The sequence below is a fragment of the Octopus sinensis genome, linkage group LG28 (assembly GCF_006345805.1).
Source record: "Octopus sinensis linkage group LG28, ASM634580v1, whole genome shotgun sequence".
In the NCBI taxonomy this organism is placed as follows: Eukaryota; Metazoa; Mollusca; class Cephalopoda; order Octopoda; family Octopodidae; genus Octopus; species Octopus sinensis.
The window spans coordinates 15,425,229-15,447,075 of record NC_043024.1 but is presented as its reverse complement, the minus strand read 5'-3'; the positions used below and the strand labels follow the sequence as shown (position 1 = coordinate 15,447,075).

At 32.1% G+C, this 21,847-nt stretch overlaps 1 protein-coding gene across 2 annotated transcripts in view; it reads left to right on the top strand.

Annotated features, from left to right (window-relative positions):
- Positions 1 to 5,609: 5,609 nt before the first annotated feature.
- The window catches only part of LOC115225778 (actin-like), a 47,577-nt gene continuing 31,339 nt past the window's right edge, over positions 5,610 to 21,847 (top strand). The window contains exons 1-2 of one of the 2 annotated variants that reach the window (XM_029796652.2): positions 5,610 to 5,897; positions 11,752 to 13,232. In XM_029796652.2, the coding sequence (XP_029652512.2) occupies positions 5,784 to 5,897; positions 11,752 to 12,762 (1,125 nt within the window). In that variant the 5' untranslated portion in view covers positions 5,610 to 5,783 and the 3' untranslated portion in view covers positions 12,763 to 13,232. Of the gene's footprint in view, positions 5,898 to 11,751; positions 13,233 to 21,847 lie in introns of those variants that run through there. The other variant, XM_029796731.2, reaches the window with a different exon arrangement.

Sequence of the window (21,847 nt, the reverse complement as noted above, 5' to 3'; positions counted from 1 at the left end):
TTGTCTAGTTCTTTGGCGCGTTTATTCCATACTCTATAAGGGTGGAGGGATATTGACGTTGTAATAGTGTTTTTTTGAGGTCTTGAAGGCGTATTTCTCGTGTTTTGGGATCCGAGACAATGGTGCATACCCTTTTAGCTAAATTGAAAGGGATATTTGTCTTGGGTGTTTTGGGTGCATAAACTAAAGAGGAGGTATTGTTGTGAGTCTGTGGGTTTGTGGTAGATGTCTGTTATGATATGGTTCTTAGGTGTTTTTATAATTGGAGATCAAGGAATGGGAGATGATGTTTGCTTAATTCCATAGTGAATTGGATGTTGGGATGTTATGTTGTTTAGTATGGTTTTGAATTCCAGGAGTTTTTCATAAGGTTCTTTCATATGATGAAACAATCATCTAAATACCTTTCCAGTTTCCATTAGGTAGGTGTGGAAAACATGTCCAAATTTCTGGCTTGATATTTCATAGAGTGACAGTTCGAAGTAACCCATTATGAGGTTCGCAAGGACTGGTGCAGCCTTGGTACCCAATGCAATGCCACATTTTTGACGGTAGTGTGTGTTGTCGAAGAGAAAAAAATTGTTTGTCAGAATGAACTTGAGAGATTCTGTAATAAAAGACTTGTTAATGCGGTCAGGGAATGTCTCTGGGTGTTTTTCTAGCCAGAAAATTATAAACCTCTCCAGCAAAACACTGACACCAACCCAAATCAACATCCTAGCAAGAGGTTTGAAATTCACACCCACCCCAAGAACACCCAAACCCGGAGGAGTCAAGGATGACGTTTCTGAATTCTGTAGAAACTTCGCCTAACAGAAGCTTTGACAGATATCAACAATGGGGATGATTCATTGTTCAGAAATAAAAAGCAACTTCCTACCACCAAAAGGGAGAAATAAAACACTGGACGATTTCTGCAAAACACATCCAGAGTCTCCCCTTTACCCCAAGCACAACCAAGTAGGTAAAATCCAATTTCAGTTAAGGAAGATGGAGAATGGGAAAACCTACGTGACATACAACTGGATAAAAACCTCACCATCAAAGAAGCGGACACAAAGGGAGTGCTGTGGTCCTTATGGACACGGAATTTTATAAAACCTAGTGTTTTCCATGCTTAACAATAACATTTCTATGAGGTTATTAACAACTACAAACAGCAAAAACAATCAGAAACCTCACCACACTCATACGCCAACACGGTCAGGGACTCACAGAAAAAGAAAGGGATTATATCACCATTTTCAAATGCAAGCCCAGCCTTTTTTATGGCCTTCCTAAAATCCAAAAAAAAAATACATCACCGAAGCCTGCAAACTCTCCACTGACATCCACATCAACATTAAAGCACCGGAGGACCTAAACTAAGCCCATCGTGGCTGGTACCTCCTGTGAAACACACCGCATGAGTAAATTCCTAGACATCCTTTTGAAACCTTCCTTACCCACATCAAAAGTTTCATTAGGATGATCTGGACATGCTCAAACACCTCCGAAAACAGTTAACGAGGAGGCACTCCTGGTATCCTTTGATGTCATCAACCTTACACAAACATCCCACTGAGTATGGTATAGAGGCAATTGACTTCTGGCTAGAAAAACCCCAGAGACATTCCCTGACCGCATTAACAAGTCTTTTATTACAGAATCTCTCAAGTTCATTCTGACAAACAATTTTTTCTCTTCGACAACACACACTACCGTCAAAAATGTGGCATTGCGTGGGTACCAAGGCTGGCACCAGTCCTTGCGAACCTCATAATGGGTTACTTCGAACTGTCACTCTATGAAAATATCAAGCCAGAAATTTGGACATGTTTTCCACACCTACCTAATGGAAAACTGGAAAAGGTATTTAGATGATTGTTTCATCATATGGAAAGAACCCTTATGAAAAACTCCTGGAATTCAAAACCATACTAAACAACATACATCCCAACATCCAATTCACTATGGAATTAAGCAAACATCATCTCCCATTCCTTGATCTCCTAATTATAAAGAACCTAAGAACCAAATCATAACAGACATCTACCAAAACCCACAGACTCACAACAATACCTCCTCTTTAGTTCATGCCACCCAAAACACACCAGACAAATATCCCTTTCAATTTAGCTAAAAGGGTATGCACCATTGTCTCGGATCCCAAAACACGAGAAATACGCCTTCAAGACCTCAAAAAAACACTATTACAACGTCAATATCCCTCCACCCTTATAGAGTATGGAATAAAACGCGCCAAAGAACTAGACAACACTACACTGAAAACCACCAACCTAAACACCACACAACCTCAAAATACTTCCATACATTTCCACCCACAACCCCAAAATATCGAAGCATACACCACATCATACAAACCTCAGTCTACTGTCAACAGACCCAAAAATGAAAAACATTATAAATACACACAAAATCCTCAAATGTAAAAGGCAACACAAATCTTTAAAAAAACTCTTGACAAATGCCAAACTTCACACACCACATCCACCCCCAACAGTTAAAAAATGTGCACGCTCAAACTGTGGTACCTGCCCCTTTCTACTTGAAGGCTCTGAATTACCTTCAAACAAGGTACGAAGTTTAAAATCAAGACTAACTTCTCTTTCCTCCGAGAACCTTATCTACGTTCTCACATGCACTGGGTGCCAACATAATTATGTTGGACAAATGAGTCTCCGTTACGTAAACGAGTAACGGTGCATAAAGAACAAAAAATCTCCGGAATACCGACAAATTCCACTGAGTGACCACTTAGACTATGTGCTAAAGACTTAAACCCCAAATTCTATTATATTCCCCTTCTACCAATGTTAAAGACGGGATCACCACACAGGAGAGAATTAACAAGGGAATCGCTTTATTGAAAAATTCCAACACAACTTAATATGCAAACTCCTCGTGATCAAACTTCCTTTCTCTACCTCACTCTTCATGGATGGACTAACACAAATATATAAAAGATACCATGCATTCATCACTTCAAGCTAAAACTTATATTCTTTAAATATCATTTTTACTATGGTTGTTATTACTATCATTTTTATTATAAATGATATGACAATTTGAAATGCAATTGTCTATGCAGATTTATATAATTAGAAAATAATATAAATAAAGTGTTAAAATCTGAAATAAGGTAACAAGCAATTATATAAAAAGATAACGCAAATGAAGCTAAAATGATAATTTTATAATTTGGGTTTTATTGAAGAACTCAAAAGAGTCGTCTCCCCTTACTCACAACACAGGAACTGAAGAACCACAATTACTACTACTTCCCTGTCCTGCAAACATGCTGAATTAAACCACACAACACATGCTCTTAATCCCTTTGGATCTTAATACCTCAAGGTAATTTTTCGTGAACAATCATAAAACGTAAGATACACAATGAACTCCACAATGTATCGGAGTACTTATTTTTTAATTTTTGTACATTTTTATCATTATTCTTTTGCAAAAACAAATGCAATTTTCTTTTTTTCCCCTTTCTAATTTTTGAAAAAACGTTTTAAAACATAAATATTCTTGACAAGTCATACAATGACGAAAACCGGTTGAATAAATATATATTTATATATTTTATCAATTTCTCATTTTATTAAAATTTTTTTTCATTTGAGCATTCTGCATTAAAAAAAATTTTTCCTACTTATCATTTCTCCACGTGCGGTCAACACACCCCACCATTTATTGATCTATATTATATATATATATATATATATATATATATATATATATGTGTATATGTGTGTGTGTGTGTGTGTGTGTGTGTACAAGGTGCAGTGAATAAATTGTCATCTAACTTACACCAAAATGAAAATAACACTGACATCTCATTTTAACAGATATATTTACTAAAATTACATAAAAATATCTTGAAATAATAAAAAGTAAATTTGTTCAATAAAATCGCCATTGGCTTAAATCACACCTGCCAGACGACTTTGGAATCTCCTCAACCCTTCTGGACAGTCTCCTTGTTCAAGTTGGTGAATGCTGCCATAATCCTTGCCTTCAGTTCATCTTTGGTGTTACAAGGAGTTTTGTTGGTCTCTTGCTCACATGTACCCCACACATAATCAAAGGGGTTGCAGTCTGGGGAGTTAGATGTTAGGGGTGGTGTGATCGCAGAAATTGTCAGACAGCTATGACTGGATTCTCCTGCTTGTGTGATATGGTTCAGAGTCCTGTTTACCAGACATATGGTCTTCCAGTAGTCACCATCTTGACCCAAGGCAGCACTACCTCCTCCAGGCACTTGATGTAGGTTCCCATGTTGAGTGTGAGGTCGTGTGGAAAGATGATCAGTGGCATAACCTCGCCATCGCTAGTGATCACTCCAGACACCATGATGTTAACTGGTTGCTTGATTTTTATCATTCTCGGTACATGTTTTCGGGGCACAGCAAGCCAACAGTTGTTCTGTGTGTTTACCATCTGATCCTGGGAGAAATTTTTCTTGTCAGAGAAAAACCAATGCATGTTCGGTTGGAGGTGATACTTGAGTTTGTTCAAAAACTTCGTAGAGGAGTCTTTCCTCTTGTCCTTAATGGCTTGGGATAAAAACTGGTTGTTTCTCGTCTTGTATGAGGAATACCAAATTGCTTCACACACTACCTGTCTGATAAGAAACTCAGACATTCCCATGTCCCTGGTGATGGAACTGATTGTCTTGGAAGGGGTCGTTATCAATCCATGTCTTGAACCTCACCAACAAGGTCAAGAGTTCTTTTCTTATCAGAATGATCAGAGTGAGTTTTTTGAGCTGCCATATCTTCATAATCAACAATAGACTCATTCAAACTCTTCCCGAATCCTCTGCGCTGTCCTCAGATGACACCCAACAATCCGAAATGTTCATACGGGAAATAGCTTCCAGGATGAATGCCAAGCTATACAGCATGTCATTTAAAAATTTCTGGCCATAGTATTGTTTTCCTCACAGATGGTGCCCAACTGACCCTACTATGCTGTGTAGTTGAGAAAATTAAAAACAAACAATGAGCATGCGTACAATAAAAAATATAAAATGGAGACAATTTACCCATCTCACCCTGTATATATGTGTATATAAGTATATATGTGTGTTTGTGGACATATGTGTTTGTATATAAACTTATAAATACATATAGATTTATAAACATATTTGTATATACAAACTTGTATATATCTATATGTGTGTGTGATGTGTATGTGTATATATATGTGTGTGTATATATATGTATATATATATATATACATACATATATGTATGTATATATATATATATATATATATATATATATATATATATACACACATACACACACACATAGATTATATAGATACATTCATATATATTCATATATGTATATTATATATATATATATATATATATATAGGACCAGGAAGAGAATTCCAGTGAAGAAAATATCTTACAAGGAAGAATTGTTTGTTCTAAAATATTTATACAATAATATCATGTGAACAAATGTATGGTTTATCACATTTTTTTAAACACCCTTGTATCTAGTTACTGAAAACATATACGTATTTTCTATGAAGAAAACTTCCTTGTTTTGCAAACAGTAAAATTTATTGGTCAGTTCAACAGAATATGAAACGTATATAAATTACTATCGTACCTGTTTTCCCATAACATTTTTACTCTTACCAAGGACCAGAAGCTAAATTTGAGACAAGCTCACATCCCACAAGCCACAACACTAAGAAACTGAACATTAATATTTCTATACATCAGCCAGAAATATTCTATCCAACCTAAAAACACAAGCATGGTTGCTTCCATTGTTATTGATCATGGATCATATATGTGTAAAGCTGGTTTTGGAGGTGATTATGAAGAAAGAAAAGTGATTCCTACAGTTGTTGGTTATCCTAAACAAAAGGTATGTTGACTATATATACATATACATAGATAAAGGACTGACCACTCAAAAAGTGGACGGTCAACATGCTAGATATAGACGTCAAATCGCTATTTTCCACAAAAAATATGTTCTCAAATAAATAAAATATTTTTAATGCTTTGGTTTTGTGCTGAGTTTTTATTTGAGAACATATTCTTTGTGGAAAATAGCGACTTGACGTCTATATCTAGCATCTTGACCGTCCACTTTTAGTGTTCAGTCCTTTAAATTTTGTATGCAAAAATATTTTAATCTCTGGATTTTTTAATATGCTGGGCCACTGGTTTTAATTGATTAATATCAATTTCTACCCTTATTAAATTTTAAATTAAATATACATATACATATATATTTATAGGAAGCTAATTATATGGCTGGTCACTCTATATATGGAATGGTTCTGCATGCTTACAGCACTTAGCTTTATAGTTCTTTATGAATGCAAGCCATTAGTCAATTCTGTAAGCACGTTATGTGTCTTACATTTAGAGTGTCTTCTTTTTTGGATATATAATCCGCTGATGATACATATTGTAGCGTGCTGAACTCCGAATCAACATGCAACAAATACTGTAGATTTGTTTAAATAATTGAAAACCACCAAACACATGGCATGCATGAGTTTTAGGTGAACTATTCCGTTTTCCTCTTTATTATGAATGTATGTATGTACATACACGTGCATACAAACGCACATATATATATAGATATGCATATCTCTCTTTCTTTCTGTGTGTGTGTGTATATATATATATATACATAAGCACTTAAAACCTCAATATTTATATATGTATATATATATGTATGTGTATATATCTATGTATGTGTATATATATATATATATATACATATATATACATATATATATATATATGTATGTATATATATACATATACATATATATATATGTGTGTGTATGTATATATATACATATACATATACATATGCATATACATATATATATATATACGTACATACATGCATATATATATATATATATATACATACATACATGCATATTAGATTAATTGTAAGATATTATTGGATTAATTACACGATATTATTGGATTAATAATAGGATATTAGAAGATTAATTATCGGATATTATAGGATTAATTATAGGATTTTGTAGGATTGATTAAAGGGTATTATAAGATTAATTATAGGATATTATAGGATTAATTATAGGATATTATAGGATTAATTATAGGATATTATAGGATTAATTATAGGATATTATAAGATTAATTGTAGGATATTATTGGATTAATTATAGGATATTATAAGATTAATTATAGGATATTATAGGATTAATTATAGGATATTATAAGATTAATTATAGGATATTAGAGGATTTATTATAGGATATTATAAACTTAATTATAGGATATTTTAAGATTATTTATTGGATATTATAGGAATAATTATAGGATTTTATAGGATTAATTATAGGATATATAGGATTAATTATAGGATATTATAGGATTAATTATAGGATATTATAGGATTGATAACAGGGTCTTTTAGGATTATTTAATAATGGGATATTATAGATTAATTTTAGGATATCATAGGATTAATTATAGGATATTGTAGGATTGATTACAGGGTATTATAGGATTAATTATAGGATATTGTGGTATTGATTATAGGTTATTATAAGATTAATTATAGGATATTATAGGATTAATTATAGGATTAACTATAGGATATTATAAGATTAATTGTAGGATATTATTGGATTAATTATAGGATATTATAAGATTAATTATATGATATTATAGGAATAATTATAGGATATTATAGGATTAATTATAGGATATTATAGGATTAATCATGGGATATTATAAGATTAACTATATGATATTATAAGATCAATTATTGGTTATTATAGGATTAATTATAGGATATTATAAGAATAACTATAGGATATCATAGGATTAATTATTGGATGTTATAAGATTAATTATAGGATGTTAAAGGATTAATTATAGGATATTATAAGATTAATTATAGGATATTAAAGGATTAATTATAGGATATTATAAGATTAATTATAGGATATTATAGGATATTATAAGATTAATTAAAGGATACTATAGGAATAATTATAGTATACAATAGGAATAATTATAGGATATTATAGGATTAATTGTAGGGTATTTTAAGATAAATTATAGGATATTATAAGATTAATTATAGGATATCATTGGATGAATTATAGGATATTATAAGATTAATTAGAGGATATTATAGGATTATTTATAGGATTAATTATAGGATATTATAAAATTAATTGTGGGATATTATAGGATTAATTATAGGATATTACATGATTAATAAAAGGATATTATAGGATGAATTATAGGATATTATAAGATTAATTATATGATATTATAAGATTAATTATAGGATATTATAGGATTTATTATAGGATATTATAGGATTTATTATAGGATATTATAGATTTACTTATAGGATATTATAAGATTAATTGTAGGGTTATTATAGATTAATTTTAGGATATCATAGGATTAATTATAGGATATTGTAGGAGTTATTACAGGGTATTATAGGATTAATTATAGGATATTATGGTATTGATTATAGGTTATTATAGGATATTATATGATTAATTATAGGATATTGTAGGATTGATTACAGGGTATTATATGATTAATTATAGGATTAATTATAGGATATTGTAGGATTAATTACAGTATATTATAGGATTAATTATAGCATTAATTATAGGATATTATTAGATTAATTTAAGATATTATTGGATTAATTTTAGGATATTATAAGATTAATTACACGATATTATATGATTAATAATAGGATATTATAAGATTAATTATCGGATATTATAGGATTAATTATAGGATATTATAAGATTAATTGTAGGATATTATTGGATTAATTATAGGACATTATAAGATTAATTATATGATATTATAGGAATAATTATATGATATTATAGGATTAATTATAGGATATTATAGGATTAATTATAGGATACTATAAGATTAATTATAGGATATTTTAAGATTAATTAAAGAATATTACAGGATTAATCATTGGATATTATAAGATTAATTATAGGATGTTATAGGATTAATTATAGGATATTATCGAATTTATTATTGGATTAATTATAGGATATTATAAGATTATTTATAGGATATTACAGGAATAATTATAGGATTTTATAGGATTAATTATAGGATATAATATGATTAATTATAGGATATCATAGAATTAATTATAGGATATTATAGGATTGAGTACAGTGTCTTTTAGGATTACTTAATAATGGGATATTATAGATTAATTTTAGGTTATAATAGCATTAATTATAGGATATGATAGGATTAACTATAGGATTTTGTTGGATTGATTACAGGGTATTATAGAATAAATTATAGGATTGATTATAGGATATTATAAGATTAATATAGGATATTATAGGATTAATTATAGGATATTGTAGGATTGATTACAGGGTATTACAGAATTAATTATAGGATATTTTAGGATTCATTATAGGATATTATAGGATTAATTGTAGAATTTTATAGGATTAATTATAGGATTTGATAAGATTGATTATAGGATATTATAGGAGTAATTATAGAATTATATAAGATTAATTATAGGATATTATAGGATTAATTATAAGATATTATAGGTTTGATTATAGAATATTATAGGATTTATTATAGGATGTTATAGGATTAATTATAGGATATTAGAGGATATTATAGGATTGATTACAGGGTGTTATAGGATATTATAGGATCTCTTAAAGGATGTTATAGGATTAATCATAGGATATTATAGGATTGATTAAAAGTTATTATAGGATCGATTATAGGATAGTATAGGATTAATTATAGGCTATTATAGGGTTGATTATAGTGTATTATAGGATTGACTATACAATCATATAGGATCAATTATAGGATATTATAGGATTAATTATAGGATATTATAGGATTGTTTATAGGATTAATTATAGGACATTATAGGATTAATTATAGGATTTTATAAGATTGATTATAGGATATTACATGATTGATTATAGGATATATCATAGTATTGAGTAGCAGTATAACCTGGCCTTGCCCTTGATTAATGCATGATTATTAAGCTAATGAAGTTCTTTTTTTCAAATGAAACTATGTAATATAGACGTCAATTTGGGCGAAATCCGTTGAAATTAGTTACAAGATATATATGTTATATATATATTGAATATATATATATATAATATAATATAAATATATATGGGCAACAGACATGACTACACATACACACACATACGTATGTAGATCAATTGCATGTTTTTTGCACCCATACATGTTGATAAACAGAAATGAATGGAAAAATTATTGAATAAATTTTTTTTGCGTGGAATCAACTACTCTGGCCTCAAAACCCTTTTTGTGGTCTGTGAAACAGAGTGGGTTGTGGTGGAAGCCTGGCAAATTGTACCCATTTATATTGAGTAATTCACTGACAAATTGTTACTCACCTCTTTGTTTCTTTGTTGTTAAATATATGGATTGTCAACAAAACACTTGTTTTCTTGGCATAAAATAAAAACAAAACTCTTTCGCACCCAAACTAATGTGTGTGAGAGAGAGAGGGGAGAAAGATGAACGATTTAAAATAAATAAATGATTTAAAATAAATATATTGTAATTGTTGTGTAAGAAAGTATATATACGATGATTATAAAATATAGTGTGCATTTCAAAAATAAAAAACAAAACATTTTATATTCCATTTTTTATGAATGTGGTCACTTACTCTCTCTCTCCCTCTCTCACCTTGTCTTTCCCATGAAACTCTCTGCCTCCTTCTTCCACTTTTCTTTATCTTATTTTTTTGTTAGACGCTGGCAAAAAAGCGAAGTTCGATATTTTTTGTGGCTTAAAGCTATGTCTGAAATTAGATATTTACGCTACCCACGGATCCCTCAGAGAAATAAATAAGTTGACAAAACCCAGATAGGGTGTTGACAAATGTCCTAAAATTTGAGCTACATGTGTGCTAATTTGTGGACGTACATAAATTACTATCACGTACACACACACACGCACCCACATCCACCCTTTTATAGATACGATTATAGGATATTAAAGGATTAATTACAGGATATTAAAGGATTAATTATAGGATATTATAAGATTAATTATAGGATATTATAGGATTAATTATAGGATATTATAGGATTGATTATAGGATATTATAGGATCAATTATAGGATATTATAGGATTAATTATAGGATATGATGCGATTAATTGTAGGATATTATAAGATTAATTATAGCATACTAGCATTATGACCCGTCGTTGCCGGGTCATAGTTCTAGTGCATGTATATATGTGTATATATATGTGTACATATTACATGTACTTCTATATATATACATCTACACATAAAATACAAAATACAAAGTTATATCTTGATATCACTAGTGATAACAATACTCAAAATATATGACAGACTGGAATTGTAGGCTCGTCTCTTGCAATGACACTCCCCGGACCCTAAGTAAGGCATGTGTAAAATTTGAATGAAATTGGTTGTGTAGTTCTCAAGTTTTAGGGAAACACACAGACAGACGGACGGACAGACAGACAGACAGACACACACACATTCTCAGTTTTATATATATAGAGATTATAGGATTAATTATAGGATATTATAGGATTGATTATGAAAATTTCATTGTTTGTGTAATTCTTTCTATTATTTCTATCTTGTAAAAAATTTTATTGACTTAAGTTTCTAGAATTCTTATTGTCATTTATTATATTGCAGAAAAATTCTGGACCAAACCCCGAATTCTTTGTTGGAGGGAAAGCTGAAAAGTATAAAACTGTCCTTAATTTGCAGAATCCCATTAAACATGGTCTTATTACTGACTGGGGTAATATGGAGAGGATCTGGCAACATACATTCGACGAGTTGAACGTTGCAGCCGAAGACTATGCTGTCTTGTTGACTGAGCCTGTCAGTAACTCTGAAACAAACAGAGCGAATATGGTTGAAATTATGTTTGAAAAGTTTCAAGTTCGTGCAGTAATGGTGGCTAATCAAGCTGCTTTGTCCCTCTTTGATTCTGGCCGTGTCACAGGTATTTCTGTGAATGTAGGCCATGGTATCACCCAAGTTGTCCCTATTTATGGAGCTTCAACTATAAAAGGAGCTACTTTCTGCCAGCATCAGAATATTACTGGTCTTGCCTTGAGAGATAACCTTAAAAATATCTTGACTGAACGTGGCTACATGTATGGTGACTCAATGTCAGAGAAAAGAACGTTAAATGTCATCAAAGAGAAGCTCTGCTATGTTGCTCTAGACTTTGAACAAGAAATGCAGGCAGCAAAGTCTTCTAAAGATTTGGAAAAGAGTCATGAACAATCTGATGGACAAATCATTACTATTGGCAATGAACGATTTCGAGTCCCAGAAGCTATTTTCAACCCTTCTGATGGTGTTCATAAAATAACTTATAACTCAATCATGAAATGTGATGTGGAAATTAGGAGAGATCTGTTTGCCAACATTGTGTTGTCTGGTGGTTCAACAATGTTTCCAGGTTTTGTTGAGCGTATGAAAAAGGAAATCAGTGCCTTGGCACCACCTAACACAGAAGTTAATATCATTGCTCTACCAGAACGTGAATACTCTCCATGGATTGGGGGTTCTAGATTGGCTAGTAGACCTCCCACTGATGATCTGTGGATTACAAAAGGAGAATATAAAAATTCTGACGCATCTCATGTCTGTAGGGAACATATACATAAAATGGAAAATTTGAGACCTTAGTATGTATATATGGCACAATGTGATAGGCCAGAGCTGGAAGCTGAATGTTTAACTTTCAGCCCTTCAATGACAATTAATAAGAGATATTAATGAAATCCTACTAACCCTTTTAATACTAACCCACCTGAGAGTAAACCCTGATTATATGATAAAAGCTGCCTGTTTTAAAGTGATTTCAATTAAAATCTTCCATGAAATATTTGCGTTAATGTATGTTTGAAATGCCAGTTTCATAACGACAAAGTTATTTTGACTAAATTCTTCATAATTTTTGTATCTTAAAAGAAATCTGGTAACAAATGGATTTAATTAGTACTAACATATTTTGTTAGCAATATTCCTCTCTGGAACCTATTTTCAGTATTATAAGTTTGTTATTAATGGTAAGATAATGTTGTTCTAAACTGCCATGTAACCATAAAATTTGAGTAAAATGTTGATTTTTGTGTGATCTGAACTTTAATAAAGAATTTAATAAAAATAGTGTTCTGTTGTTTTTGATGCACTTTAGAGAATGTTTCATCATAACAGCCCAACTGCAATGTCTGAAGGGAGAGCAAGTGAGTGTGTGTGTGTGTGTGTGTGTATGGTAACTTCTGTATATGTGTGTAAGTATATGTGCCTTAGTAATATTCCCACAGAAAGACACATTGCCACTCAAGTGGATTCCCAAGTCAAGCACTGACTCTAAGTTTGGGATTGCAATACTCCCTGCTCCTGTGCATTCCAAGTGGAATCTGTAGGGTGATATCAAAATGCTTGCAATTTATCAGCATTAGACTTTATGTTGCTTTCTTCAGACCATTTGTATATTACGTTCCTATCATTCTGTAGTCCTTGAGACTTTGTAATACTCAGATATCATCAGCAGAGCTGGTGAGACTGTCTGACTGAGAGCACGGGTGGGAGAGCCTCTTTGAACAGCAGTGATCCCCATACAGTTCCCTGGCTAGGGATCCTTTTGCAATGACTTTCTGTAATGCAGCCATGTCCCTAGTTTCCCTGTGATACAAGGGTCATACAATTTGTGACCATATCATTCCATGATTGACATTTGTCAGGGCCTTGGCAAAGTTGAGATACATCACATCGATATTTGAACAGTTGAGCTGTTGATTAATTATTCATTTTTAATATATTTCTTTACTACCCACAAGGGGCTAAACACAGAGTGGACAAACAAGGACAGACAGATGGATTAAGTCGATTACATCGACTCCAGTGCGTAACTGGTACTTAATTTATCGACCGCGAAAGGATGAAAGGCAAAGTTGACCTCGGCGGAATTTGAACCCTGAACGTAACGGCAGACGAAATACGGCTACGCATTTCGCCCGGCGTGCTAACGTTTCTGCCAGTTCAAATATGCGATTAACTATGTAAGGGAGCTCCTTATTAAAGGGTAGCCATGCTGCATGTTAGTGAGCAAGATATTTTCTTCAAAGAATGTGATCATCTTCCTTCTCACAATGTGTTCCATGGCTTTGCTAACATCAAGGTAAGATGTGTGTGTGTGTGTGTGTGTGTGTGTGTGTGAGTGTGTGTGTGTGTGTGTGTTGTGTGTGTGTGTGTGTGCATCATTATACCTGTCTTTGTTCCCTGCCACTGCTTGAAAACCGATGTTGGTGTGTTTATATCTCCATAACTTAGTAGTTCAACAATAGAGTTTGACAGAATAGGTACCAGGCTTGGGAAAAACTAAGTACTGGGGTCGATTTGTTTGACTACAACCCTTCAAGGCCCTGCCCCAGTATGGCCACAGTCTAATGTCTGAAGCAAGTAAAAGATAAAAGATACACACACACACACATATAATCAAAATATGCAACAGGATATCAAGTGATGCAGTACGACTGTTTCAAGCAGCTCCATTTAATTTAACAAAGCAATCAGTGCATCAATTTTAATGTAATGCCATCTTCAGCTGTACAAATAAATGAATGGAATTTTAACATGTAGGGCACATTAATATAATTTTTCGTGAATATTTTAACAGAGTAAGAAGATGGAAGAAATTCATGTTGTCACTATTGTAGCTAAGAATAGATTACAACTTCTAGGAATTGCACGGAGCATAATGAGGTCATAATGTTGGAAGGGTTGTAATTCATTTCTAATTCATTTATCTCTTTATCAACTTCTAAATCTGACTTGAAGAATGTGTCCATTTTGAATAAAGGACAAGAGTGAATTGACAGCTAGTGGCTAGGTGTAGTCATAAATATTATCACCTTACTTTTGGCTGGTCTGACTTAGGGATTCAACTTAAGTACCCAATTCAACTGAATCTCAATTATTTCATTTATATATATGTATAACTGTTGACATGTATTGATCCACTGCCTCAGCCTGAAAATTAACAATCAATCAGAGAGGGGCCAGTGTCTCCCGTGTAAACATCATGGTGTCTGGGACCAATATCATAATGGTGCTATATCTTTTTGTCCGACGTCACTTTGTCCAGTGTCTTTTCGTCCATATCTTTTCGTCTGACGTCTTTTTGTCCGATGATGTTTTTGTCCAAATACAAATCCTATAAATAAAATTTCCAATGATTATTTGATTTTGTTGTTCACTTTGTTTTCTAAAGATTTTATTTAAAATTGGACAAAAAGTCGTTGGACAAAAAAATCATTAAACAAAAAGATAATGGACCAAAATAAGTGGATGAAGTGACATTGGACAAAGTGGCTTTGGAGACGAAAATTCGGGTCATGTATCATAACATACAGCACCACCATGTGAAAATACATCATACCATCCAACAGTTGGACAGTTGCTTGCATTTAACTCCATTTCTTAAATTAGCTTTGTTATTCAAAAACATTTCACTAAACCCTATATATATATGTATGTATGTATGTATGTATACATATATATGTACGTATGTATATATATATATAAAATACAAAATGGGACAAGAACACAAAACATCCGGACAGCTAGGTGATACAAAAAGGGACAACAAAACATCCAGAGAGACGATACAAAGAAAACAAGGATGGGTCATTAGAAGCCCTCTATCCACAGTCAAGCATCTGATTATCATCCCAATTTCGGCTGATTATTCTTGAGATTGCTCCAATCTGGCCAGAGCCAAGGAAAAACTAAGCTAAGACCATTAGATTCCTTGGAAGAAAGCAGCGAATGTATACAAAAACAAGGAAGGAGAAAACGGAGAAATGTTACACAAATACAAATGCAATAAAGATAATAACAGGACATAACAACAAGTGTCTTTCGACTAAGGATGGAATGAATGAAGCTGGCGCATGTGGAAATGAAGCCTTACGGCAGAGATACAAAATTTTCACAAACACAGAGAAGAATATCGATGTTGCATGGACGGCGGTCTGAAATTGTGATGATAATCTGGTTCTTGACTGAGGATAGAAGGCTTCCAATCACCCTTCCTTGTTTTGTTTGTATCATCTATCTGGATGTTTTGTTGTCCTTTTTTGCATCCCCTAACTGTCCGGATGCTTTGCGTTCTTGTCCCATTTTGTATTCTCTCTTTTTCTCTTTTACTTGTTTCAGTCATTTGACTGTGGCCATACTGGAGCACCACCTTTAGTTGAGCAAATCGACCCTGGGACTTATTCTTTGTAAGTCCAGTACTTATTCTATCGGTCTCTTTTGCCGAACCGCTAAGTGATGGGGAAATAAACACACCAGCATCGGTTGTCAAGCAATGCTAGGGGGACAAACACAGAAACACAAACAAACAGACACACACATACACATATATATACATATATACGACAGTCTTCTTTCAGTTTCCGTCTACCAAATCCACTCACAAGGCATTTGTCGTCCCGAGACAATAGCAGAAGACACTTGCCCAAGATGCCACGCAGTGGGACTGAACCCGGAAGCACGTGGTTGGTTAGCAAGCTATATATATATATATATATATATAGCATACATACTCTTTGCTCTCTTATATATATACATATATATATATATATATAATATATATATATATATTATATATATATATATATATATATATTATATATATATATATTATATATATATATATAAAATGAGATAGGGGTTGTAAATTCAACCCTCCATGGGATAACATATATCCAATATACTGCTAGAGAGGTACCCAACAAAACTAATACATAAATGTTAAAAATTGCGATGCAATTAATTCATCTTCTGTATTATGTGGGCAAGAGTAAAATTATTACCGTAAATTAATAATACAAAATGAGAAAATGGAGAAACATACCTAAATCAATTATGAACCATCAGATAATACCCACTCAATACTTTATTAAACCATTACACAACAGCAATGACATTATACATAATATATTACAAATATAACTAGACATAGAAATAGAAATAGAAAATACGATTACATTGTAGCTGACAGTTGTTTCGGCTGTGAAGACAGGTATGTCCCATTTAACCTATTAGCCATATAAAGTAGGTATAAATGAGACATTAACAAGAATGTCTCACGGCCTCTTCAGAGAATTTAATGTAATATGAAAAAAATTTACATATAAATATAAAAATGTGTGCATAGACACTCATAATTCTACACATATATATATACACAATAATACAATATAAACAATATATATCAATATACATTAACAAACACAATAATGTTCCATGTTGAACTCATAGTTCTATATCCAACATCAAGGAAATACATGTACACTCACATTTAAATTTAAAGCAGGCATATATATTTAATTTAACAGTCCAGTCTATTAAAATGTATAACCACACAAAAAGTCAATAAAATTAATATTAATATTAATAATAATAATAATAATAACAACCATGATTGTACCATGTAAAGCAAGCAGACATCCACATATATACTCAATAAGTCGAATTCATCCGTTCGCTTGGTATTGATTTTCATAGATAGATTCGATTGGCTTATAGTTTTAAATTTGAATCACAATGGAAATTTTACGGTTAGTTAGCCAAGAAACACACATACACACACGCACATCCACAGATCGTGCGCACATACATACATAGTTATATGTATAGACACACACACATACACACATACATAGCCACATACACAGCCAAATCATAAATAAATAAATAAATAATATAAGAGGTAGAATCGCAACTATACACATGCAAAACAGAGGAACCCAACCGATTGCACATACATGCATGCAGACATCAAGCCACCCCAAACGACACAATGGTTGTGGTATTAACTAAGTAGATCCACTCACATATTTCCATAAAACAGTAAATGCAAACATACATATAATTATATCCAGATAGAGAATGTAATTTTTTATAAGGTACATAATTCATATGACACCGTACTTTTCGTAAACATAGTATTTTATAAATAAAAAGTCCACAAACTTAACCTCTATGCTTTATTCAAACAATCGCTAAATTATAAAGTATAGAATACTCATTTCTGTTTGACTATCAAGAGACATAAAAATATATATATACTAAGTTAACAACGGTTTGTAATAATTGAATTATAAGAGATTAATTGTAAGAAGTCAAAATATGCTAATATTCTAAGATATATAATCAAAATAACTCCTTATAGCATAAAGAGATATCATCCCCACATAATAAATCCAATGTTATTACAATACTAATATTTTTCTATTTAAACCCTCACCAACGAACTAATAGAATTACACTCACATCTACATGTCCATATGTATACTCATGTGTAACAACAGATATACACATACACACCTTATATTTTCACATATGATGTGCGTGTAAACATTCGTAGTACTTATATATATATATATTTTTAAGCAACAGTGGACACATAAATACATATATAATAATTAACAGGATTTAGCATTAAATAATATCAGTGGAGGACTTACCAATAAATAGTATATAAGTAAATAACAAAAATTAAATTAATTATAAGTTAATAATTGTAATTACTTCAAATTAAAATGTAATAAGATAAAATAAGATGAAATAATTAAAATTAAAATGAAAATATAAGTAAAAGCTTGTATACATATATATATATTATTATAATAAATAATGGATATGTATGTATATATCTACATATAAATAAATAAATGAATAAATAAATAGATAAATACCATAGAAAACAAATTAAGATAAATACAAAGGTACACCTAATATATAGTACTGCAAATATGTATATATCTACATATGCATAAATGTATAGATAGATAGATAAATAACATAAAATAAAATGAAAATATACATTGAAAAGAGTACATATATAAACTTAGTATACAGGCTACTATTATGTAAATATTTACCTATAGATAAATGAATAAATAAATAGATAAATAACATAAAGTACAAATCAAGATGAGTACAAATATAGACTAAATATATAAGACTGCTAATATGTATAAAGCCAAATGTAAGTAAATGAATAGATTTATTAATAAATAACATAAGATACAAATTAAGATGAGTACAAAGATACACTAAATATACAATATATAAGACTGCCAAATAAATACCTGCAAAAACCCATATACTCATCCAAAACAAACAATATTCAATATAGACTCTCATTTATTACATATTAGTATTACAGTATCTAAAACCAGGTTCTCTAACTATGATACTTATACACACTCTGCAATTTTGGAAATCTGCAAGAGTATCCTATTTCTGTGTATATACCAAAATGTATATATTCTTTCCTGCCACAGTGTATTTCCCTTATAAACCAGGACAAAAAACCAAAAACAAAAAACAATTAATACAGAACATATATATTTATATATATGTGTAGCTACAAAATTATAAAATTATAAATTTATAAGTTACATGTTTCAAAATTGTAAAAGACTACTAGTATAATTAGATATAGAGGAAAGTTAAAACATTACTAGTAGAAAAGCTAAGTTCTATTTAAATCTAGAGAAAGTGTACGGTAGTTTATGAATGCAAAAATTTTTTTTCGTTAATATTATTAATAATAGGCCTACCAGCTTTGATAATGAAAAATATTTCATTAATACATAGAGAGCATTTTTTATTTTTTTCTATTATATACAGGTGCAGAAGTTAGTATTTTCCAATTTAATTTCAAATCTAGGTTCTTACTTTTGAGTTCCCAAATATACGCACTTAACCCCGTAGAGTACATCTTATTTATATTTCTTAAAGTATATCTATGATAATTAAGTCTCTGTTTCATGCTGTTCATAGTTGCTCCGATGTATACCCTACTGCTAAATTGTGTATCCACAGTGCATTAATAAACTACCTCTTTCTTGAGGCATTGATTACTTTCTTGAGGCATTGATAACTATAGCAATGTCACCAGACACACATCCCATAATAACAGTACGAATGACAGCTTCAGTAACAGCAGTGGCAGCAACAACCCCCAGGCCTGGAGCCAACAGAAGATGAACACTACCAGCATGCAAGTTTGGAGGTATATCAGGTTAGCTGGAACTGCCTTTAAGCAGCACCTATACCACCACAGGTACTCATTCAGGATTCCAGAAAGATGGTACATCACATCCCAGGTTAACCATGTATGGTACCTTAAAGATGAAGGTACTCCACATGAAATTAAATGGAAGATCATAGAGCAACCAGGGCCTTACATAAATGGGAGCAGACAATGCAGGCTTTGCATAGCAGAGGGAGCAAAGATCCTTAAAGACTCCCTGGACCCAGATCTATTTCAAACTCTAAACATGAGATTTATAGCCCCTGCCCCCATTTCAAATGCTACCTGCTGCAGGCATGGGGTTCCCCATTCATTGATTAGAGTCAAAAAGAATCCTTGCGGACTGGAAACAGCCTAAAGGCAGAGATTACCTGTTTAGCACTTAAGTTCATAAGGTTTGCCAACTGAACTGATTTAAGGAAGATAACTCATCCTAGCTAAGCCTCAAACAGTATTTTATTCTTTGTTTACAAATCAACTGTCTTTATTATTGTAACTTAGTGGTTTGGCAAAAGAAACCGACAGAATGATTACCATGCTTTTAAAAAATAAGTACTGGGTTTGATACATTCAACTAAAATTTCTTTTAGACAGTGCTCCAGCATGGTCGCAGTCTAATGGCTGAAACTTGTAAAGGAAAAAAATAGAAAAACATATATATATTGTGGGGAGAAAACACAGACATAAAGAAACACACATGTAACACCACATACACACACATATACACAAATACATTTTACATCGACCTATAGCAATGTCAGATCTGTTCATTGTATTTGATAAGTGGCTGAGTACTCCTCAGTCATGTGTACCATTAATGTAAGCCGCTAGGTTATGGGGACGTAAACACACCAGCATCAGTTGTCATAGTATCACCCAAGTTGTCCCTGTCTGTGAAGCTTTAATTACACGAAATACTGCAATCCATCAGGACCTTGCTGGTCTCAACTTGACTTTATGAGGATCTTGATGGAACGTGGCTATTGCTTTGACGCAGCTTCTCAGAGGGAAATTGTCTGTGACATCAAAGAAAAGTTCTGCTATGTTGCTCTAGACCAGTGGTTTTCAACCAGGGTTCCGCGGAACCATAGGGTTCCGCCAATACAGTTCAGGGATTCCACAAGAAGTTACAAAACAGCTAAAAGCGGCAGTAATTTTTAATTCTCCTGTGCAAATATGTGTGCATAAGACTATTAAATTATTGCGCAGGGGTTCCCCGAGCCAGTGGAATGTTTCCTTGGGGTTCCGCTCCAGCAAAAAGGTTAAAAAGCATTGCTCTAGAATTTGAACAGCAAATGGAGACAACAGCCTCTTCTTCATCTTTGGAAATGAGTTATGAACTACCTGATGGACAATTCATTACCATTGGAAATGAACGATTCCGAGTCCCAGAAGCTATGCTCAAGCCAAGTTTACTTGGAATGGGATATGATGGTCTTCATAAAACAACATATAACTCAATCATGAAAATGTGATGAGGAACTCCGAAAAGGTCTTTTTGCCAACATCGTGTTGTCCGGGCATTCAACAATGTTTCCAGGTTTTGTTGAGCGTATGAAAAAGGAAATCAGTGCCTTGGCACCACCTGACACAGAGGTTAATGTCATTGCTCTACCAGAACGTGAATACTCTCCATAGATTGGTGGTTCTAGT